The sequence below is a fragment of the Lepidochelys olivacea genome (assembly GCF_965140295.1).
Source record: "Lepidochelys olivacea isolate rLepOli2 genome assembly, chromosome: 3".
NCBI classification, from domain to species: domain Eukaryota; kingdom Metazoa; phylum Chordata; order Testudines; family Cheloniidae; genus Lepidochelys; species Lepidochelys olivacea.
The window spans coordinates 70427974-70452779 of record NC_140413.1 but is presented as its reverse complement, the minus strand read 5'-3'; the positions used below and the strand labels follow the sequence as shown (position 1 = coordinate 70452779).

Sequence of the window (24806 nt, the reverse complement as noted above, 5' to 3'; positions counted from 1 at the left end):
TTTCTCAGCAAAAAACTGTCTGAGAGGGAAAGCAACTGGTCAGTCACTGAAAAAGAATGTTATGCCATTGTCTACGCTCTGGAAAAGCTACGCCCATATGTTTGGGGACGGCATTTCCACCTGCAAACCGACCATGCTGCACTAAAGTGGCTTCACACCGTCAAAGAAACTAACAAAAAACTTCTTCGGTGGAGTTTAGCTCTCCAAGATTTTGATTTCGACATCCAACACATCTCAGGAGCTTCTAACAAAGTGGCTGATGCACTCTCCCGTGAAAGTTTCCCAGAATCAACTGGTTAAAATCGTCCTTGAGATGTGGAAAATATTGTTAGTCTTTATGTACTTGGTAGTATATTTAGAGATGCATGTGTCTTATTAACTCTGTTTTCCTAGAGCTCCAGGAAGAAATCCCAGCCAGTGTTTCACCCTAGCTGAGATTTGGGGGGCGTGTCATAAATATAAAGGGAAGGGTAAACCCCTTTGAAATCCCTCCTGGCCAGGGGAAAGCTCCTCTCACCTGTAAAGGGTTAAGAAGCTAAAGGTAACCTCGCTGGCACCTGACCAAAATGACCAATGAGGAGACAAGATACTTTCAAAAGCTGGGAGGAGGGAGAGAAACAAAGGGTCTGTGTCTGTCTGTAGTCGTCTTGGCCAGGGACAGAACAGGAATGGAGTCCTAGAACTTTTAGTAAGTAATCTAGCTAGGTATGTGTTAGATTATGATTTCTTTAAATGGCTGAGAAAAGAATTGTGCTGAATAGAATAACTATTTCTGTCTGTGTATCTTTTTTGTAACTTAAGGTTTTGCCTAGAGGGGTTCTCTATGTTTTTGAATCTAATTACCCTGTAAGATATCTACCATCCTGATTTTACAGGGGGGATTTCTTTATTTCTATTTACTTCTATTTTTTATTAAAAGTCTTCTTGTAAAACACTGAATGCTTTTTCATTGTTCTCAGATCCAAGGGTTTGGGTCTGTGGTCACCTATGCAAATTGGTGAGGCTTTTTATCCAACATTTCCCAGAAAAGGGGGGTGCAAGTGTTGGGAGGATTGTTCATTGTTCTTAAGATCCAAGGGTCTGGGTCTGTAGTCACCTAGGCAAATTGGTGAGGCTTTTTACCAAACCTTGTCCTGGAAGTGGGGTGCAAGGTTTTGGGAAGTATTTTGGGGGGAAGAACGCGTCCAAACAGCTCTTCCCCAGTAACCAGTATTAGTTTGGTGGTGGTAGCGGCCAGTCCAAGGATAACGGGGGTAATAGTTTGTACCTTGGGGAAGTTTTGACCTAAGCTGGTAAAGATAAGCTTAGGAGGGTTTTCATGCAGGTCCCCACATCTGTACCCTAAACTTGTTTTATTTTCTAATCTAAACCAATCCAGTGTTCTGTTTAAACCGAACTCTTTAGTAACAGCAATTAAAGTAGCAAACTGTTGAATATTGACTCTGCACAGGAGCAACAAACCTTCAATTTCTGACCTGTCCAGGAGAGGGCTGAACAGTGCAAAACACAGGGAAAAGCTAGGACTGGGAGCATGTTGTGATAACTCTGCAAGTAATAATCAAGGCTGGTGGAAGCCAGAGTGTGACTGCAGTGTTATTGACAGGCTGCTGAAGTCAGACCCGCTGGACCAGGATTGCAGCTACACACAGACACTCAGGGTGTGACTTGCACGCTAGTAGGCTCACTAGGCTGGTTGTGAGCAGCCCAGGCTAGGTGTTACAGAAGCAAAGCATTGTGAGGCACCCACGGTCACAGGGCAAGCAGTGGTGCAACCCCTCAGTGGGCTGAACTGCATCCTGGAATGTGACACCCTCTCTCTGTGAGGCGGATGATTGGGGGAGCGTGCCGAGGTATTGGTACAGACTGTGTGTCAGGAGACGATACTACCTCGCATCCGCCTTTCCGTTTGCTGGGGGGTGGGGTGTGTGTTGCAGCCCCTCCCAGGGAGGGTTGGGAAGCCACTTGTCAATCAATCCCCTAGTGTACGTGCTGCGCGCGTGCGCCCGCGGGTGGGAGTATTACGACGTCTTCCCCCAGCCTTTGCTGTGCACATTACACCACGCCCCTCCTTCGCGGGATCCCGGCCAGCCCGCGCCTATCACGCGGGGCGGGGCGGGGCCCTTCCGAGGCGCTCTGCGGTGCGTGTCCCAGCCGCCTGCGCGGCTCGGGGGGCGGCTCTCCCTGGCGGGCGGGCGGTCGCCGGCGGGGCGGGAAGGGGGGCGGGGCCGGAGCTGGGACGCCGCCGGCCTTGCGCGGGGGGAGGAGCAGCAGCCGCCGCCAGGCCATGGCCCCGCTTCGGCGGCCTTAGCAGCAGCAGCCGCCGCCGCCGCAGACCCACCCCCGCCCCTTCGCGCCCGGGCAGCAGGAAGCGGCTCCTCTGTCAGTAGCGGCGGCCGGAGCTCGGCTCTGAGCGGCTCCTTCCCGTCTCGTTCCCTCGCCGCCGGGGCAGGCGGAGGCGGCGGGCCCCCGCCCCCGGGGCCGTCCCGTCTCCTCTGCTGGGGACGTGCCGCCCAGGCGACTCCCAGGCTCCGGGGAGGCCGCGGCCTAGGGCGGGCGGAGCGCGCCAGGCGCGGGATGCGGAGCGAGGCCCCCCCGGCCGGGGGCTCCGCGCAGCCCCAGTAGCCCGGGAGCGCCGCGGATGCGGCCTCGCCCTGCGCGGCGGCCCAGGAGGCGCCTCCGCCAGGCCCTCGCTCCCCAGAGCCTGTGCAGCTGGGGGCCGCCGCGGCGGCCCGCCTGAGCCGCTCCTCTGCCCCGGGCCGGCCGGCCCTGCTTTCTCCTGCCGCGGTTGACAGTGAAGGGATGTCTGCTGCCACCTCCGCTGAAATGATTGAAACGCCCCCGGTCCTCAACTTCGAAGAAATTGACTATAAGGAGATTGAGGTGGAAGAGGTGAGCGAGCCCCGTGCGGAGCCGGGGATGTTCAGAGACTCCCCACCACCACTTTCCTGGACCTGGCTCGTGGGGCGATCCACTAGCTATACAGCTCCCTAGAGCTTGTAGGGCAGTTTTTACCCATCAGGGCCCCAAAGCACTTTATAAACTACATAGGTATTCCAGCCCGGGCACTGGTAGGCGGGGGTGGGGGGTGGAAGGAGAGTGGCCGTCAGCTGGCACAAAGGTGTGGGGGTGGGAGGAAAGATTCTGCTCTTAGAGACTGAGGCAAAACCCTACACTTATGAGAGAGGCTGTGGGACCACTAACAGGCACGTAGAGCTGTCCCTCTCTGATCTGTGTGGTAAATTCTGTGCTATTCTCCCTCTCAGAAATGCCTAAATAGTGCAATAATGGGCACAGTAAATATATAGAGATAAACGAAGGTCTGTAAACCTGAGCTGCTAGGGAGCTTAGGTGTTCCAAACCTGAGGCACTGATCAGCTTTTTTAAGGTGAATTTTCAGTTAGTCTAAATTTAATCCAAACTTTGGTGGCAGTTGATAAGTTTGAATTAACTTACCACAGTCAAATGGAGAATTTTTAAACTATATTGTAATGCTTCCATATAATGTGTCTATTTTGTAGGTCTCTGTTCTCCTCCCCCCCCCCCATCCATCCTATTTAATGCACTTATAATACATCCATTAATATGGTATCTAGCTGCTGATCATTATTATCCAAATATTATATGCATACATCATCATGTTTAGGCATAAAAGACTCTTTAAAAAAATTTATTAAACTAACTTAAGTGATGCTACAATCCAGTGGCTGTTACACTAACATCAGTACTGCATTTGTGACCCATATTGCATCTTTGGTATTGATTACCCATGAAGTAAATTCAATTGTCCATTTATGTTTTACTTAATTTTAAGAAAAATTTTTTCCCGCTTGAGTATTACGTTGAAAGGTTAGCTATAGAAGAATTGCTTTAAATTCTTTGCAGTTGGTATGTAATTGATAAGAGTATTTGTGGATCAGTTTGGTTTTTTCTGTGGAGGCAGAGTGGATTTTCTTAAGAGCAATCTATGTGCTTTCCAAAAAGGTTCAATGGAGATATAATATATTAACTTAATCATTAAGGCCCTTATCTTGCAAGTTGTTCCATACAGCTGGATCCCGCTGCCCTTGTGAGGTCCTTACTTATGTCAAGGTGTTGTGTGCATGAGCAGACCCCCATTTAACTCAGTAGGATTTACACATGCAGAACGACTTGCAGAATCTAGACTTAACAAACATTGGCATCATTACAGTCTTTGTGCTGTTAACTCCTTAGCAGATTAATTACTGCTGAAAGAACAAGATCTTTTCCTCTAAACAGAGTAACCATACAGAAGTGAACTTTGCCTCCTATAGGACCTTTCATATATAAGATAACCAGTAGCTCAGAACTTTAGAGAGTCATTTGCTAAATACTGATAGTTCGCCTGTATCTACTGAATTTTGGTCCACACACAGTCTTGGAGACTATAAACAGTTTTAATGAGAAGGAATGTTTTCCAAAAACTCTATGTTCAAAAAGCGACATGGTATCTTTGACTTCCACCTTGAGAGTCACCAGAAATCTGTAGAAGGTACTTTGGCTTTAATCTCTCTTCCAAAGGATTTCCTTTTCTATAAACACAATAATCTAGGTTAGAGGTTCTCAAACTGGGGGGATAGACCCCCTCTGGCAGGGGGACTGCAGAATGTATTCTGGGGGTGGGGGGGCGGCATGAGACACTTTAAGGGGAAAAAAACTTACTGCACACACTTACCCACAGCAATGAATACAGTAGAACCTTCGTTACGAATACCTCAGGAATGGAAGTTGGTCACAACTCTGAAACATTCATAACTCTGAACAAAACATTATGGTTTGTTCTAAAGTTTACAACTGAACATTGACTTAATACAGCTTTGAAACTTTACTATGCAAAAGAAAAATGCACAGTCAACCTGTGGAACTCTTTGCCAGAGGATGTTGTGAAGGCCAAGACGCTAACAGGGTTAAAAAAAGAACTAGATAAAGTCATGGAAGATAGGTCCATCAATGGCTATTAGCCAGGGTGGACAGGGATGGTGTCCCTAGCCTCTGGGAATGGGCGACAGAAGATGAATCACTTGATGATTACCTATTCTGCTCATTCCCTCTGGGGCACCTGGCATTGGCTGCTGTTGGAAGACAGGATACTGGGCTAGATGGACCTTTGGTCTGACCCAGTATGGCTGTTCTTATGCTGCTTTCCCTTTTTTTTAGTAGTTTACATTTAACACAGTACAGTACTGTATTGGCTTTTTGAGTGTGTGTATCTGCTGCCGCCTGATTGTGCACTTCCAGTTCCAAATGAGATGTGTGGTTAACTGGTCAGTTTGTAATTCTGGTGTTCCTAACTCTGAGGTTCTACTATAGTCCATGCCACCCTCACTTCTGTGCTGTTCCATCCAGGGCTTAATTTTGTCCCCCAGCTTGCTGGGGCTGAGTATATCTGCTGTGAAAAGTGATTTTTGTATATTTGTTAATATCGCTTTTCACTGTCTCCCAGCCAGCTAGCAAGTCTGCTTCTGTGAAAAATATTAACAAACATATAAATATCACTTTTCACAGTAGCAGACTTACTAGCTAGCAAGTCTTTAAAACAAAACAAAAAAAACCCCAAAAAGGCAAAAGAAAACATGCAAAGCACCTTATTTTTGTTTCTGTTCTGTCTTGATTCAGTAAAGAATAGAGCTGCTGATCATTATTATTAACTGTACGTTGTTGTTGTTGAGTTTGCAAATAAAACCCTGCATAAAACCCTGTATGTAAATACAAAATCATTGTAAATGTGAATATTTATTTTTCTCCTAAAGTTAATTAAGCATTTTAGGAAAAATTGTCGGAGTGGCCACTAGAAAGAGTTGGTGGCCACGCTGTGAGACCACCAAAAAAATTGTTGTGAGAACCCCTGGACGAAATAGTCCTACCTCTGTGCAGGGGACTGGACTAGATGACTTACTGAGGTCCCTTCCAGTTCTGTGTTTCTGTGACTCTATGAAATGTCTTGTGTCAGAATTACACACATCTCTTCCTTTTAAAACATTTAATTCCATCATTTCTAAACAGTTTTTCTGTATTAAGGAATTGGAAGTACTTTTGTATTTGAAGAAGACTCTGAAATTTGTTTAACATTCGCCTACGGTCAGTAATCAAACAATTAAGTGTCTTTTGAGATATGGCTTGTAGCTAGCCCTTACCCTATGCAAAAAGTTAAGGTTGTGGTAATTTTAGAGATCATAAACAGGTGCCCAGTGAAGACCCATAAAAGTGAGTATCACATAGCAAATATAATGTTGTACTTAGCACTTTGAACAAGTAAAATACTACACAAATGTTGAATCCTCACAACACCTGAGGACTGTAAGAATTACGACCTCATTTTACAGGTGGGGAAATGCAGGGCTACACTGTGTCTAACTGGCAAAACTGGGAGGTAGAACTCTGAGGCTTGATATACAAATCTTGGCATCCTCTTATGTATGTTCTTCTGTATGCATGCTGACACCTGCACAGGCAGGATTTGGTGCACCAAAAATGTGTGCCCAGATGGTGCCTAGATTGAGGCCTCAGCAAGAATTAAACTATAGGAGTCTTGAGTCCTAATCTACTAATTGGTTTACTATATCACACTGTCATCCTGAGACTTGCCTCTCAATCTGAGGAAAAAATGAAGATGATCCATTCGTTTTAAGACCCAGGGAAGGGGACTTTTGTCAAAGGGTAGGGAGAAATTTTGGTAACAGTTGATTTAGCATTTTGAGTTAAATGTATGTGGCCCCTGGATACCACAATGCTGAGTGTAGTAAAAATACCTAGAGGATAAACTCATATTACAGTAGAAGCAACAAAAACTGCTTTCCAATGGAACAGGTGAACTAGAAATAGAACTTGTCCACTATTATGAAATTCTAAGATATATGAACCCCTTCCTTGTCACCCCTTTCTTGTTGTGCCTTCATTGATTTCACAATTGCTAGTAACCGTATGCTGTAATTACCGACATAGCATTGTGCAGTAGAAGAAAACTGGGAATACTTTACACCTAGAGATCAAGAATTCCAAAATAATCACCCTTTACAAAGAGTTAAAATGGTTAAGTTTTATTATAGTATGTAGACATCAGTTAGATGTCCCAAGATGAACATCATCAACTCTAAACTGAAAAATGCAAAAGAATTCTTGTATAATCCCAGCTTTGCTCTTGTATTATCAAGGTTGTCTGATCAGCAGATAGCACTGCGACTAGTTTATTAATAGATTTAAGTTCTGGAATAGTTACAGGCCCCAAGTCCTAGCTAATAAACATAAGATCTGTGCTTGTGCTTTCAGTTTGGTTTGGGTAAGTTTTACTGGATAACACACTAATATACCGTATTTTGTTCATCTACCTGGCTATAATTTGAGAGGTGAGAGGCGTACACACTCCAAACATATATCCAACTTCCAAGTGGCATTTTGTTGTTTAAAGTTCTCGAGTTGGGATCAGATGGGTACGTAATTATCATGGGTGAATAAAAGTCAACCCAAAATTAATGTGCCGTAAAAGAATATTCAAAGCAAGAATGTAGAACAACCTAAAACTCAGGCTCAGCAGCAACCTTCTTTTCCTTTACCCCTGGGAAACTTCTGATTGCTTCTGTGATTCTTATTTTTAACTTAAGCCTTCAGATACAAAATAGTCTGAAAAAGCATTAATAACTAGGGAACAAAACTATAGATTTTACCCTAGATTTCAAACAGCAAGCAAAACAGCTAATTTTTCTATATTTTGTGTTCTCCACACATCTGTTTTATGATACTAACTAAATTACAGAGGTCTCGTTTTAGTATTTTAGGAGTTGCTTGGAAAATGTGGCTTTACATTTTCTTGAAAAATTGTGGATAAATAAGCCTTTAAAGGAATATGTGGTGCTTTATGCTAGAAAAGTCCAGAAGGATTTATAAAACAATATATAATTCTGAAAGTTTGGAAATGAACTGAAAAGTTTTGTTTAGAAAGTAGTGGTGATAGCAGTGCAGATTCAGTTGTCGAATAAAGGCCCATCTGATTAAATACTTAGTAATAAATCTCTCTATTTGGGAAGTTCAGTTAACAGATGCTTTGCAATACAGTGTGTGGGGTTTTTTTAATTTTTTTTGTTGATAAAACCTAATCTTAAGGGAACACATAGAAAAAGGTAAACTTGGCTTCTAATTATTTTATTTGTTAAAGTATACTTGCCTTCCTTTTTTGATGCTTTGTTTCTGGAGTATTGTCCTCATGACTCCGTTCCATTCTTTTCCCTAATTAATTTGCTTCTGTCACCACACATCCACTGTAACTAAATACCATCTGACTGATTTGTGCACATGTTTTGGTTGTTGTCTGTTGTTGGTTTGAATAGTGCGGAATGTACACAGCTCTCTTTTATGTTATATGAGCCTTGGCACCCAAATCCTACAATGCTGACCACCCCACTATGGAAAAATCTAAGCCCAGTACTAGGACTGGGTGGGTGAGTGGTGATACAGCATGGCCAGAAGGCAGCAGGAGAGTCATATAGGAGAGATGTGTAAGCCCCAGGATGAGGAGAAGCCTTATTCCCTGTAGAGGGAAGAAAGGTTTCTGTAGATTAATTAAAAGCACGGAAGCTAGTCACCTGATAAACTTCTGCTTCAATCAGCTGGGGGAAGGAGTTGGAGCAGAGTGGTTTGGAGTTGGAGCAGAGAGCAATTTGAAGGAGTGCTGTGGCTGGCTAGAAGACTAAGACCCTAGGTAAAGAGACACCCGGCTTGTGCAGAGAGAGAGGGCAGGAAGCCCCACAAGCTGAAGAGCAGGAGAGGGAAGTAGCCCAGGGGAAGGAAGCACTAGTTCAAGTGGTTGACCACTATCCCTAGGGCCCCTGGGCTGGGACCCGGAGTAGAGGGCGGGCCCGGGTCCCTCCCTCTCCACTACCCTTCTCTGGCTTACTAGTGGGACAGTAAATACCCTAGTTCAGGGGCAGGAAACTGCACCCTGAACCCCCCCCCAAGAAGAGGAAGCGCGGGACCCATCATAATCGTACCAGCAATTTGCCCGTGTGTGTGTGTGTGTGTATACAGATATATATGTGTGGGTGTATGCAATATTATATATTTTTCTTAAAGTGACTTTAAAGCATATACTATTTGAAAGCTTCTATTATCCTCAAGTACAGTAATCTGTGATCTACAGGGTGCTGGTGGCGTCTCCGCCAAGTATTCTATGCAGGCTGTTGCAGAAGTGCCAGTTCTTCAACACAATACCAGATCTATTGTTGCTCTCCCTAACCTTGTAGAATTCCTGGCAAAGTTCCTTTACTCTCCCATAGTACTGCTGATGATCCCTGTCAGACCCCTTTGCCTGCACCTCCCCTATGCAATCTACTTATAGATGTCCGTGTTTCTGTGTCTGGTCCGTAGCTGTGCTTGCATAGCCTCATCTCCCCACTGGTTCAAGAGATCCAGGCAGGAGTGTGTCTAGTACCTCTCTGTGTGCATGGAGCTTGCATGGTCTCTTGCAGTGGTTCTCAAACTTTTGTATTGGTGATCCCTTTCACATGGAAAGCCTCTGAGTGCGACCCCTCCTTATAAATTAAAAACACTTTTTATATATTTAACATCATTAGAAATGCTGGAGGCAAAGTGGAGTTTGGGTTAGAGGCTGACAGCTCGCGACCCCATATGTAAGAACCTTGTGACCCCCTGAGGGGCTCTCAAACTGGGGGTCAGGACACCCCGGTCTATTGGGTGGTTGCACACAACAAAGCTGGTCTGCTAGGTCTGCTCGCCAAGTTGGGCAATGAGAAAAATGCATTTCAAGGACATGGAAGGCTTTAAGGGGGTGGCTTCTGGTCTCTCTGATCCCTGGTCAGTGGAGTTTCTAATTGTGATCAGAGTGGTCACTCTTGCAGAGAATGGGGCATTGTGGGACAGTTGCTAGAAGACTGTTAGTCAACACACATCATGCAGTGTCTTCACTCATATTGCATTGACCTAAGCCATAGTTGAACTACTTTATGCTGTTCGGTGGAGGGGCAGGGGTACTGTGTTGATGTAATGAGGCACTTGTGCTGGCTAGAGACGAATTTGATGTAGACACAACCTAACTTTGTAGCGTAGCCGAAGCCTTAATTTCAACAGTCCACTTGAACAAAGGTAGTTGATAACTAGAGTATTTTGAGGGAATCCTCTTACAAAGAAGAACTGATAAGCTTTCTAAATATATATTTAAGAATAGCTATTTAAGATTCCACACCACTAAGAGGACATATTTGTAATGTGTACACCTATACATAATACATTTTTGGAAACAGCTGAATATGATTTCATCTGCCCACTGGGGCCTGAATTTAGGGTTCTTTATCTTCTACAGCTGAGCAGGAAATGGTTTTCTAGTCCCATGAAATATAGAATATTTTTCTTGTCCTGAATCAGGACAAGAAGTCAATCTCAAATTTTTGTGAACCAATAATCCAAAAACATTTCAGATCAGGTTAATTGAAATACTTAATTTTGATTTCCCATCTTATTTTTAAATTCTTTTTAGTATAAATTAAAATTTCCAATGGAGGTTATTTAGAAACAAACCCCTTCATTTAGAAAATGTCAAAACATCCCATTTTAACAATTTTGAATTTTTTTTCCAAAAAGTTTTAGAATCAGGGTATTCATCAAAGCTGATCCTTTTTCCTGCTAAAAATTTTGGTTTTGACAAATTGTCATTTTCTGATTTATAAAAAAAATTCTGAAAATTCCTGACCAACTCTAATGTTTTCCTCGCAGCTGTTGATGGCCTGGAGTCTGAACTGTGGTCCAAAGTCTTGATCCTGTAATCACAGAATCATAGGACTGGATGGGACCTCAAGAGGTCATCTAGTCCAGTCCCCTGCACTCATGGCAGGACTAGGTATTATCTAGACCAGAGCTTCTCAAACTATCTGATGTGGGGACCGGCGATTTTTTTTTTTCCAATGTGCACACAGACTGGCAGCCGATGGCTCGCTGACCGGCACTGGTCCTCTGACCACCACTTTGAGTAGCATTGATCTAGACCATCTCTGACAGGTGTTTGCCTAACCTGCTCTTAAAAATCTCTGATGATGGAGATTCCACAACCTCTCTAGACCATCTATGCCAGTGCTTAACTCCCCTGACAGGAAGTTTCTCCCACTCTGTTTACGCCACAGTGGCAGCTCCTGTCCCACAGGGCTGGGTTTGGCTCCCTACTCCGGGCATTGCAACCTAATGCACGTAGTCACAGTGCCACTGAAGTTTGGCATATCCGCCCTGCCATAGATGGACACGGAGGAGTGGAGGGCTCTATTGCAACACCACTTAGTTTGGGGACGTTCTACTCTGATTGCAGATATTTCACAGACTTTATTCAAATTAATCGTTTCCATGATTAGTGTGGCAAAATCATATCCCTATTCATGTTCGATAACCAAAAGAATGTGAGCCCCCATTGAAGTGCTGTGGCTAAAAACTAATATAGTTCCTTGTGTATCCAGGAATATTGAGCAGGAGTATGGAGGTGATATTAAGTTAGTATATAGCATTGCTGAGACAACTGCTGGAATATTGTAGCCACACTCTTTAAAAAGATATTGAAAATTTGGAAAATCATTCAGAAAAGATACAAAAATTATTTGAGGTCTGGAAAACATGACATAACAAATGGCAACTGACTTCCTGTATGCTCAGTTTGAGACAATCAGGTCCTGGTTTTGAGGAGTGCAGTGTACTCCAGTTGAAGTCAATGATAGCCATAAGTGTTCAGCATCTCTGAAATATTAAGCTCTTGATGTTTTAAGCTGGGCAGCATGAAACAAAAACACAGGAAATTAGACACTTGAAAATTTTGGTTTTGATTTCTGTGGCCTTGGTTAAATTCAGACATTTCACTGGTTTAACTTAAAATCAGTTTTTAAACCTATTGAGTTAAACTGTTGGGAGTTTGTGTGAAGACACTTAATCAGTTATTTTTTTAAGTTTCAACTGAAATAAGCAATTATTGAACCAAAATAGTATTGTCATGGCATGGCTCCCACCTGGGCTGCCCTCTTGCAGCAGGCTGCACCATGATAGGCAAACCTGCCTCAGCTTCCTTCCTTCAGAGGCTCCGGTAACTCCATGACCACTCCCTTGCATAATAATACACTTCCTTAGGCTGGTTTATTATAAAAATATAGTGCAAAATAGTCCATAACAAGTCCCCAAATATAGTCCATTTATCATTGTCTGCGAATGTGCATGGCATGTAGTCTTTAAAATCCAACATCTTCTAGTCCATCCACATAGCACGTATCATTCTCCTGTGTATTCCACCACACCCAAGCTCTTTGATCCCCTCCTGTCCTTTTACCAGGACAGCCACTCCAGCCCGTCCAGCTTGAGTGCAACCCTTCCCTTCCCAGCAGGAATCCCCCACAGCTTCCCTGCTGGGAGTTCATCCTCACTAAGGGAGCATCCCTAACTGTCCCTGGCGCTCTCATTGTTTCCCTGGATGCAGCTCCCAAGGTGTGGAGACATGAGCAGGTAGGCCCCTGTGCTAAATACTAAATACTGAATACTAAAGCTGTGCTGTTCCCGTCTTTCCAGCCCTCAGCATTGGCTTTTAGCCTTAGAAGTCAGCAGGCAATTCCCTCTTGCTGTTCTGCTCCCTTCAGCCCTCTCCAGCCCCCTGGCTCCTCTTCTCCTAACTCAGGCAGTTCTTACCTGCTCCTTTTCCTGACTGACTTGGGCAGCTCTTAGCTGACCCATTTCCTCACTGGGCCTTCTGTCTCAGTCTATATCCATTTATATGGCTCAGGTGCCTTTTCTTAAAACCCAATTAGCAGTCAGTTGACCATTACAATTGTACTGGCCTCTGCCCTCTTAAAGGGCCAGTGTCATCCTGCAAGGAAGTGTCTCTACACAAGCTTGCACCAGTTTAACTAATCCGATTTTAAAACATAGTTATGAGTGTAATTTTTTGTGTGAAGTTCCCTGTCTGTAAAATGTGGATAAAACATCTCTCTATGTTAGGGTGCTAAAAAGTGGAATTCAACAATGAATGCAGGGCGCTCAATATTGTGGTGATGAATGCAAGACAAGTGTTTGAGGAAATAATAAATTCTGTGTTCAGTGCAGTGAATGATGAGAGGATAAAAGAAAATCTTGAACGAATGCCTTATTCTCTGAGCACTGTCCGTCTTATGCATGGAATGTGCACAGGGTCCTGTGGGGGGAAAAAAATGTGATTTGGGGCCTTTGGGTATCACTGAAATAGTAGTAATAACAATAAAGTGCACCCTTTTTTATAAAGCTCTGGAGGTGTATATATAACGTACACACATACAAACAACTTCACCTCTGCTGTAATAGAGATCCCCTTATAAAAAAATCCCCCTTCTTCCTACCCAACTTCCCTCTGAGAAATACCTGCAAAATGAAATGGATCCTGCAGTGTGCATTGAAGGCCTGTAATGTTGGCTCTGTCAGACCAGCAAGGGGACTGAGTTCCAGAGTTGAGTCCTCTGTCAATACCTAGGCACCAGCCTTTAATGTTTAAATCTAGGGCCTGTTAGTTTGAGCACCTCAGATATCATAACAGAGGATAATGATCCATTCCAATATATGGAAAACAGATTTTACCCCAATATATTTAAATTACTACTGGGTATAGTGAGTTTAATCCTTAAAACAGATTACTGTACATTAAGTTTTCAGTTAACTTATGTTTTAACTGTCTTTTTATGAGGTTTTACCCAGCCTTTTTTGAATACATAAAATGTACTGGGTTCTAAAATAACCCTTTGCTGATAAATTGTTACCTCAGTCTGGGATACAGATGCTTCCTGGAATGAGTAAACTACCCAAATGCTGCTAAACTCTTCAAAAAGAATTGAGTTTAGACCAAGCAGGGAAATGGCTGCTGTTTTAGGAATGCTCCACAGAATGTTTAGATAATGATTAATTGCATATTCGCTAGACTCTTTGATATGAGCATGTAAGCCTTAATATACAATTACACTTTGAAAAGGAAACTCCATTGGAAAGTATGGATTTGGGTGTTCTTAAACCCCCACTAAGTCCTCAAGATGGTAATTAAGTTGATGTCTTATGGGCCTTCTTTTGTACATACTGCAGTTAATAAGTAGAATTTTCTAAAGAATACTAAAGCTGTTAACTGGAGAAGTATTCTATTTTATTGTCCCTCTTATGCCCAGCAAGGCCTCTTTAGAACAAACAGCACTGTGCATCTGAATAAGAGTCGAAAGTGAAGAGTTGTTCTTATTAATGAAGGTATGAAATCTGTTAGTCTCTCAAATTTTGGAGAATAGTAAAAGTATATGTATTGGCTAATACAGTTCAGAAACAGCTGAATGCTATTTATTTTTCTTTGCTCCTGGGTTTGAGAACTGGGATCTAAATAAACATGAGTTCATTTTTCTTGTTTGTAGTATGAGTAACTAGCATTAAGAATATCCTTTTAAGATGAGAGAGAATTTTAAAGACCTTTAACCTAGGACCTCTAAAATATATATATCACCCATGGTTTATACTCCACGTATTTTCAAATCAATGTGTGGTGTTAAGCAGCATTGGCAGTGTGCTTAATATTGTGTAAACACAAAGAAAGATACAGTCTCTGCCCCAAGCACCTTATATAGTTTCTAATTCAAGGCTTTATTTAGATGATTTTTTAAAAAATGTTAGAATGAATTACATTGGAAAAAGTACAAATACAACTCTTTTAAGTTGTATGTAATTGCAGTTTTGTTAGTGTAGTAAAAGAGGATATTCCTCTGGAATTCTTTTCTTTTGTAGGAGATCCAATAAGGAGCAGAGAGCGAAAGGGAGAGAACTAAAAAACAAGTTATGTAGATTAATGACTCTTTAAAACTTTCTAAACAGCCTACACTTGTTTCTTGAACCACCTATTTTATTATTGACAAACATTTGCTACAGAAAAAGTAAGAGGATTTCCACTATACACTGCACATTTCCTCCCCTTCTCTTCCCCCCCCCCCTTCTCTTATGGTACCCGAAGGTAAAGGTGAAGAATCTTTTTCAGACCAGTATGTTTATTTTTAGATCATTTTCCAAGACTCCAGTGCCACAGAGCAACTGCTGTTAATGGAACTACTTAAGTAACAAGTCAATAATGTGGGGTTCATGTAAATTGAGAATGTGTACTGTTACCCAAACAAGTGTAGTTGTACCAGCAGTAGGAGATATGAAGGAATCAGCGTGAAGAAACTAAACTTTAGACAACTCTTCTCTCCTGTGGTATTAAAATAATTGGTTCTTGTGCATATCAGAAATGGAAGCTTTATTTCTAATGCTTAAATTATTCAGGCAACTTTTAAGACTTTCCTTTCAAAAGAAAATTGGAGGGAGAATGCTAAAAGTAACTAGCTATTTTGCTGCTGTTAGTTTCTCTCTCATAAAAATTGTCCGTGAATAAAATAGTTCTGCCACATAATCCAGTATCATCTTCTGCTCTATCATACTATAAATCTGTGGGTCTTATTGGATCCATCACTACTTCTGTTTGTTAATTTGTAATGGTGTCCCAGAGCTCCTTTCTTTCATGGCTGGCCAAGAAGCTGAGAATGTCTTTCTAATGTGGACCTAAAAATGGTAATTCCTTTATCTGTAGCCTACATCAACATATGCATCTGTGTGCTCTCCTTAGAGCTCAAGTTTTGGCATTAGCTTACAGCTCACTACTAGGTGCAATGAAGATGTTAACACATTGTTTCAAAACCCTGACCGATCTTGTACACAGTCATCCAGTAATTTATATTGGCGAACTTGGATGCTATATATTTCTCTGACTTCCTCTCATGGTTCTCCATTGTGCCCATTAAGAGATTCTGTGAGAGTCTTCCTCTTGGCTCCTGACACTGACCTCTCCAGAGCCATTGGCTGGACTTACTTAGTAAAGGGGGTCTGCCTTTTAGAATTTATTCTCCTTTTCCACTAGAGCCTTTTTGTAGTGCATTTCATGGCACAAAGCAAAGCTGGTTGAGTTAGCATGCACAACCGGAAGACAAGTTTCTTTTTTCCTTTCTTAACAGCATGGTTATTTGTGTTTCTGGCAGCAAATGTTTTAATTATTACTCAGTTGAAGCAGATTTATTTAAACTTAGAAGCTTTCACGTAAATGTTTAGGTTCCCTGGTGATGAATGCTCTTAAGGGGCAGATTTTATCATAACTAACACAGTATGCAACTGACTGGGTTGCAGAATTTGTCCATTAGTCACTTACAATTAAATTAAAGGGACACTGTCATCTTTTTTTAAATTGACTAATAAAAACAAGTTTGAGTTAACATAGTAAGTTTCAAAACTTTGTAACTCACTCCTTTTAAAAAAGAAATATATATATAAAATCACTTTTTTCTGCTGCTGTGCTGATTTTTGTAAGGGCCTTCTCAGCAGGAAAGGAGTGAACTGACGACTAAACAGTAAAACTGACTACTCCAAAGTCTGTCAAATGCACAGTGCAAACAAACTGAAAAATAAATAACATTTTCACTAAATTCTTCCAGTTACAATCAGTAGTCCCTCTAATTTTTCCCACTCATATGCAGAATGAATTTTGTTATGTGCACCAATATGACGGATATGTGTAACACATCACCTCCATATTGGTGCACGTAACAAAATTCATGTGGTGGCAATGGGGCCAAAGAGGTTCAGAGTGTGGGAGGGTGCTTAGGGCTAGGGCAGAGGGTTGGGTTGCAGGATTGTGAGGGTTCCTGCTGAGGGTGCGGGCTCTGGGGTGGGGCCGGGGATGAAGGGTTTGGGGTGCAGGAGGGTGTTCTTGAGCTACAGCGGGGAGAGAAGACTCCCGCAGCGCTCTGCCCCCGCAGCAGCACCTGGGTTGTGGGGGAGAGGCTTCTCTCCCCACCATGGGAGCTCTGGGGCTGCAGGATAGGCGCCCTTTCCCGGGCCCCAGCAGGTAAACACCTGGGTTGAGCAGAGATGTGCCTAGGGCCATGCCACTTCAGGGTTGGGCTGCTCTGGCTGTGCCGCAGGCTGAATTGGTGGCTGGGGGAGGGGTGCCCCTCCAATGGTTGGTTGGGAGCCGGGGGAGGGGCGCCCCTCCCATGGTTGCGGTAGGTCCCCAGGCGGGTTCCCTGAGCGCCTGTGCGGTGCAAAATAGGCTGCTTGTGGCCCCGCAGCTTACAGGGAACTTAGGTTACAATAATCATAGGGATCACTTGTAACTATACTGTGTACAACATTTTCAGACAGTGATTTTTTTTTTCGAGTTGGTGTCCATCAAATGTTTAAATTAGCATTAAAGCAACAAAAAAGAGAGGAGGATAAAGAGAGGAGAAATCTTTTTTAAAAGGCTATTTTCTAAGACATGCTCACCAAGTAAAATACTAGAGAGAGTTATGTCTTTGAACATGTCTTATTACTGTTGATATATACTCATACCCAATGTATACAGCTTGGAAAGGAGGAGAAATCAGGAATTTCCAAACATTGTTTCCACTGAATCATTAAACTCATTACATAGTAATTCGTGTATGTTATGTAACATTAATAGTAATAAGGCCTTGCATTTAATAAGGATATGAGAAATAGAAATTACTGCCTTTATGCAGTGTAGTAGAAGTAACTTTTCTGTAGAAAACTTACTTTGAATTTCAAAACTTTTTTATAGTGTTTGATTTCTTTGCAACTTAAATAACGTTCATTTTTGTTTTGTAATTTCTTTTTTAAGGCAAATGGTAAAATCAGATTCTATTGTATGTAATTATAATAACCCCCAATCATGTATAGCATTTGAAGCATTGGCCTTCATCACTGCAGCACAAATTGCTACAACTTGAACTATAGGATTAACTGTGTTAGCCGGCATCAGCAGAAAGCTGTGATCCAGGAGGCTGGGATGGACTTCTGGGGCCAGGTGTTAGGTTTCAGTGGTGGTTGGTGGTGGTTATTTTGGCATGCTTCCAGGACTTTTCCTGAGGAATGCGAGCAAGAAAAGGGAAATTGAACTTTTCAATAGTTTATATCGCCACCAAACCTGAATAGAATTGGATGGGTCCAAGGAAAAGGCATTTCTATTGCTAGGGGGCCCCCCTGCTGAATTTCAAGGGCCTGCTCCAAAAAATGGAGGTGTTAGAGCTTCTCCCAAAAAAAAAAAAAAAAAAAAGACTCAAGAATCTCTTATGGGAAGTATTGTGAAATCTAAATATAGGGATCTCTATCTAACCCCTTCTAGTGAAGTCAAAGTGCAGGATTATATCATCTACCCACGCTTATAACTAATAAGCAGGAATATGTGCAATAAGATACTATTTCCCAGAGCGAGTTTTATAAAAGTAAACTCTATGTAGGAAGGATGAAGAAAAGAATAAGGGGGAAGCAACTATTCTTCCTTTTTTCCCAGGTTCTTTTTGAGTAGAACTTGTGTGAAATAAGTAACTTTACAAATTTGTATGCAATATAAATATTTCAGAAAAAATGTGAAGAATTTAATGCATATAGTTTACTGTTTTTCCCTGTAGGTGATCTATGGGAGAAGCCTTATGCACATGCCATTTATCAGAATAACCCTATAATTTGTAACTGTGCTTTATGACTGCATAAAATTAAAGTTTTGTTATAAACTTGGACTTCACTTCATATGTCTGATATCTTTATACTAAATTTTTGATGCTGCGTAACATGTTTCTTTAAATATTTGTGAAGTGCTACAGGCAAGCTGGAATTGTTTTCTTAACTACAGTATTCCTTGCTATCTTGATCTAGGTTGTTGGAAGAGGAGCCTTTGGTGTGGTCTGCAAGGCAAAATGGCGAGGAAAAGATGTAGCCATTAAACAAATAGAAAGTGAATCTGAAAGAAAGGCCTTCATTGTGGAGGTACAGTAAGCTTCCTTGAAAAGAAGTTATGGGATTCGGTATGTTCTCCCCCCCCCCTCCCCCAACTAGTAATGTGGTATGGCTTTGCCACTGACATACCCCACACCCAGCCACGCCACTTCCACCAGAACTTGTAAGAGGGTCCTCAGAGGATGGCCTGTGGCTGTCTTCTCCAGTTCCTGCACTGAAGGAATTCTTCCCAGTGAGGTCTGGGGTATTTAGAGCTTCTTTATGCCACTCCAATCCTTTTTAATCTGTGTAGAGAGACCAAAGGAGGAGTGAGAATCTCATCTAGTGTCACTTAACATTGGGGGGGGGGCATACTATGAAAAGTTTGGTTTATGTTTCCATTAATGTAGTAATTTATTTTTAATTGAAATTGTAAAAATCTAGAAGAAAATACATGTAACTCATGTATTTGAGAACACATCCTTCATTTTCTCCATTCCACCTCTTAATTTAGCACCTCACACATAATTCGTACATTTCCGAAAGGAGAGAACATTCTAGGATCCAATGTTGTTACTACATAACTTCAGTGAACTTTCATTATGCCAGAGTTCTGTTTGTTTGCATTTAAAACACAGTAGATAAACATTTAGGGTACCCAGGATATATGGAGTAAAATAAGAATAAATCCCTAACGTGTTACAGGTTCTTTAACCATACGACAATTTTGTGACTAAAATGTATTTATAATACATCTCTCTGCTAACAGAATATGTATACTGTGCTCATTGTCATGGTATGAGTGCAGAATAACATTCACATAAATCTAAACATGGTTGAATGGTAAGTCATTTTGGTTGGGCTTTATATGAGAGAGAATCTAAGAGAAAATCCTCAAATTATTTTGAATTGGTTTCAAGATATTACATTTTTGAGTTCTCGCACTGTGTAGATTCAGTTCTTTTTCTAATATCACTTCAGACTATATATAAAGAATTTCTAGGAACATAGGGTCATGTGCCCTATCGACTGGATAGTGAAATTCAGAGGGTACTATTAAAAACTCCCTCAAAAGTCTGTGAAAGTCAAAACTTCCCACAAGTTGGTTTATTTTCTGCCAACTTGCAAAATAAAAAATGGTTCTTAATTTCTTCAGTGGGTGTATCAACACATGCCTACTATGAATTACTACAAGCAGTTTTTTCTCGTGACTGGATGGCATAAATGTTAACTTGTAGAATTTATTTTATAGTTCATTTTTGTGGCATTACTCCCTTTTGCATTAAAGTGAACTATTTTGCCCATAAGATTTTCTGTAGTAATTCAGACCATTTGTCCCTGAAGTCAGGTAACCTTGCTTCCAACTGTGAGCAATAAACAGTGCTACAGAAATATTGCAAAATCCTCAGAATGTCATATCTAGTTGCACAATGCTGTACTTGGAAAGTGGATGATCTGCTTGTTCAGCAGCTTACACTCTGGCCCTGAAGCATGAGACTTAATTATGTTCTTAACATGCATAATTAAAAATTTGATTTCAGTCATGACATTTTCTGACCCAGTTTAATAGGTCTGCCTGGCTAATATAATCTGTTATGAGACAGGGGAGTGCTATTATCTCCATTTTACAGATGGAGACCTGAGGCACAGGAAAACTCTGATTTGTCTTTCCAAGGTCATGCGCGAAGTCTGTGGCAGAGCCAGGGTCCCAGGTCTCCCAAGTTCTAGGCTAGTGCCCTAAGTATTAGATTTTTAGAGGATGGTCCAGTTTTAAAATCCAGGCACAGTATGTGACATAAATTTGCTAGTTTACAACCTAATTTAATTATCTAAGACATCAACTTTTTCACGCGAACGAACCATGCTATGTAAATAATTGTTTGTGTTGATTTAATTGTTAACTGTGTATATGAAACCAAATGGTAACTTGAAGTATTTTGTGGTTGAAAAAAAGTGGTGAACTTTTGTGTTGTAGCTTCGACAGTTGTCACGTGTGAACCATCCTAATATTGTCAAGTTATATGGAGCCTGTCTGAATCCAGTAAGTTGTAATCCTCCAGTTTTTGTCACCTTGATAAAGCTCACTATAATCAAGCAATAATGCAAGAAATACATTCAGCCAATATACTCACCTTAGTATTGTGTCTCTAAAATGGTTTCTGGTTTTCTTATTAATGGGTTGATTTTTTCTAAATATTAATTTTTTTTACTTGAAGCAAAGTGTAGCCTCTAAAAACCTATTCACACTTCATCTTGTTCATTTGCTCTCCCTATGCTGATTTTTTTGATTGCAAAGAAATTAGTGTGGTATATATGTATGTAGTGTGCAGCCCCCATATTGAATCCAAATCAGCACTACAAAAAATGATTTATTTACAGATGACGCACATGATTGGAAATCAATTCCTTTACATTTACCTGCCAAGGTCAGGATTCTGTTTTTACCCTGCAACAGCTGAGAACCCTACAAATGCCTCAGGTGATGCAGCAAGTACTGTAGCAGGACAGATATGAAATCTTGAACTCACAACGTGGTAGGCTAACTTAGACGTATTTTATTAGTGGTCTGGGATATTAAATTGATTAAAATAGTTTATTCAGGTCTAATAAAAATTGGCAATTTTAGTTAATTTTTCTAATCCACTCTTACAGTACATCCATTCTAACTGTAATTTGAAGGCAACCTTAGCCTTAAGGGGTATACAGTGATGCATCCTCTCCTCTTTGCTACCCTTTAATAGGATCTCAGCATCAATTTAATTCTGCATCTGATAGATCAGTGCATCAATTATGGACACTTTGCAGTTCCTCTCAAAGAACTTTCCTTTCAAATTACAAAACCTATTGTCCGCCCCTACACTGCACTTTAAAACATCCCTATTTTTTGTCCCCTCCCCAAAAGGTGTGTCTTGTTATGGAGTATGCTGAAGGAGGTTCTCTGTACAATGGTGAGTATCATTTAAACATGGTGTCTCCCTGCAGCTAAAGTGTTAGTGTTAGGAGAACCTTTTCTTAAAATATAAAATGGGTTTAATATTTATTTTAAAGAGCATTTTACAACCAGCATAGTTTAAAAACATGTTTTAATCATCTGATCTTTTGGTATCAAATAAATGGCTTAAATTTTCTGACTCCTTTCATTTTTCCCTGTAAAAATCTGACTTTATTAAGTGACCACCTTCAACTTGTCAATTTCTTGAGTGATCATTTAATACAGGCCACAGTAGATACAGCTGAAAATGAGTGACTTTATTTTATAACTAGCCATTAAGTGGCAGAATTTGTGTGTGTAAATATTTGCTAATGAACTAAGTACCCTTTTAAAAACTTTGGAAATCACTATTCAGGTAACTTCCATTAATAGTGATATATAAAGTTAAACAATGTAAAGAGAGATTTCAACAGCAACGCTAAAGGATGAGAGTAAATAACTGGTTGAATGTCATACAGCTTGTTACTGGTGTGTTAACTCCATTGTTTCCATGGTAATATGCAATAAAGTTCTTTTTAGTTTGTGCCTTTGTTTTGCAGTACTGCATGGTGCTGAGCCTCTGCCTTATTATACTGCTGCACATGCAATGAGTTGGTGTTTACAGTGTTCCCAAGGAGTGGCATACCTCCACAGCATGAAACCAAAGGCTCTAATTCACAGGGACCTGAAACCGCCAAAGTAGGTTTCTAGTCAGTGTTAAACCTTTTTTTCTTAAAAGTGCAATTTGGGGTTTCTCATTATCCTGTTACTTCCAGTGGATTTGGAGGAAAACTTTTAATTGATAACTTTTATTTATTAGCTATAAAGTAAATGAATCTAAATAAAGACTATGGGTTTTAAATTTCAGTTATAAAATCAAGACACGCTGATTGTTTTGTGTACCACTAACTGTGTGTTCAGCACTGCGTGTTGTGCAGACATAAAGCCTGTTCTTGCCCCATATCATGGAAGTGGGTTTTTAGCAGGGACTTGGTTACCTGAATGGGGAAATTAAAAAGGCCTTAAGGTCTACTTCTAGTGACCTGCACTGTTTTGCAGGAGAACCTACATTTGATGCTCCAATTCCTTCTTCCTTCCCCAATGCTCATCCATAGGCACTGAGACCACATGGTCAATAGCAACCCTTCCATTTGAAGAAAAAGCAGCATTGGCTGGCTCTAATGGGAGTCCTGATCATTCCCCTTCTGGCAAGATAGCAGCCATGATGACTGGGCTTCTGTCTGCAGAGCCTGTATAAAATGTTTATGAATCAGCATATAAAAGGCTAATTTTGTCTCCATTGGGTGCTTAGTGGATTGAAATAATTATGCCTAAAGAAACTGTTTTCTGTTTAAACATATTTCAAATAGAGCTATAAAGATTAAAAATTAAAATTCAGCAGTTTATCATAATTAGGAAGTCACAACCTACTGACATACTATAGTAAATTTTAAGAATATTTTTATACTTAAATGAACAAGTTACTACCAAGTTACTGTACACTACTGTGAAGCAAGGCCTCAAGTGAAAGTTGTTGGAATAAAATAGTAATGTTTTATTATTGTAACAAGACTACTGAATTCTATTAAAAAAAAAAAAAATCTGGGATTTTCTTGACAGCTTGCTGTTGGTAGCTGGGGGGACAGTTCTAAAAATCTGTGACTTTGGTACAGCCTGTGATATTCAAACGCACATGACCAACAATAAGGGAAGTGCTGCTTGGATGGCACCTGAAGTTTTTGAAGGTAACAAAATAATGTACAGTTTGACATGTATTCCTCTACTTAAGGACATTTTGAATGATTTGATATAAGAAATCAGTTGAGAGCATCATTTACATGCATTGTTTCTGTTAAGTTGCATTAAATACAGAAATAAATTTTAAAGATTAAAAATAACTTGGGGGAAGTCTTTAATTTACATTTAAAAACTAGGGACAAAGACTGCTGTACAAGTATCTTTAGGGAAGGAATTCACACACATGGGGAAAAGTTTGATACTTGAAGTTCACAAATGCCAAAACTGAATAGACTGTAACAGTAAATTATGCATCTTGTTTGGTGTTACCATTGTGGGATATTGTTGTTTCTGAGATTACAAAATAATCCCAGATTCTGATTGCACTGAAATATGCTGTCATTCCTTCCACCCCATATTCTGATTCCCCATGGTCTTCAGAATTCACCATGTATGTGTCGAACAAGTATAGCCACCTCCATTTTTGATCCCTCCCTAACTTGTAACTCCCCCTATCCCCTTTTTTCCCCATATCTCCCTTCTCTTCCTTATCCCGTGAAGTTTAGTTCACCTCCTCTTCTCCTCTCACCCTATACGTAATTCATGTTTAAAAATTAATTTGTATTTAATATTTAAGTGGGGAGAGGAATCAAAAGCGATTTGTTGGCATATGGTGGGGAAGCCCAGTGATGGTAAACAATAAAATCACAAGGATTTGTATAATTACTGTGTGGTTAAATGGTGAATAGCTCGGTCATTATGCACATCAGACCACTTTCAGATCAGTGATTAACTGGTGCTGATTTTGCCCCCTGTGAGTGAGTAAAAGTTTCATTAAGAGTTTAATTGTGGATGGATAGAGTGAGTTTTTTGAGTATGTGTTTTGTTTTTTCCCTAGAGGTCTTAATAGTGAATTAAGTTCTCCAGAACGGTATCAAATTGATAATACTGTAAAAAGAAGGTCTGAGTAGCCACCTGAAAAAAACACAGACAACCACCAGGCTTTAAAGCTTCTCCACAACAATATCAGTAGGCTCTGGTCAGATGTTCTGGACTTCTGAGCATGAACATTTTAGAGTACGTCTATACTGCTGAGACTATACTGTCATACTGACATCACCATAGCTATGCCAGCATAAACCTGTAATGTAGACATAACCTACACTGATGGAAAGGGGTGTTTCCATTGGTGCAGAAGCACCACCTGCCGGTAGTTAGGTCAATGGAAGTATTCCTCCATCAGCATAGCTGTATCTACACTTGGGGTTAGGTCAGCAAAGCTACATTGATCTGGAATCAGTTTGACACCCCTGACCAATGT

The 24806-nt window shown here is 41.0% G+C and overlaps 1 protein-coding gene across 2 annotated transcripts in view; it reads left to right on the top strand.

Annotated features, from left to right (window-relative positions):
* The first annotated feature begins 2242 nt into the window (after positions 1-2242).
* Positions 2243-24806, top strand: part of MAP3K7 (mitogen-activated protein kinase kinase kinase 7) — a 66038-nt gene continuing 43474 nt past the window's right edge. The window contains exons 1-6 of one of the 2 annotated variants that reach the window (XM_084622364.1): positions 2243-2889; positions 18718-18828; positions 20753-20818; positions 21680-21725; positions 22309-22447; positions 23369-23493. In XM_084622364.1, coding sequence (XP_084478490.1) covers positions 2800-2889; positions 18718-18828; positions 20753-20818; positions 21680-21725; positions 22309-22447; positions 23369-23493 — 577 coding nt within the window. In that variant the 5' untranslated portion in view covers positions 2243-2799. The remainder of the gene's footprint in view (positions 2890-18717; positions 18829-20752; positions 20819-21679; positions 21726-22308; positions 22448-23368; positions 23494-24806) is intronic. The other variant, XM_084622365.1, reaches the window with a different exon arrangement.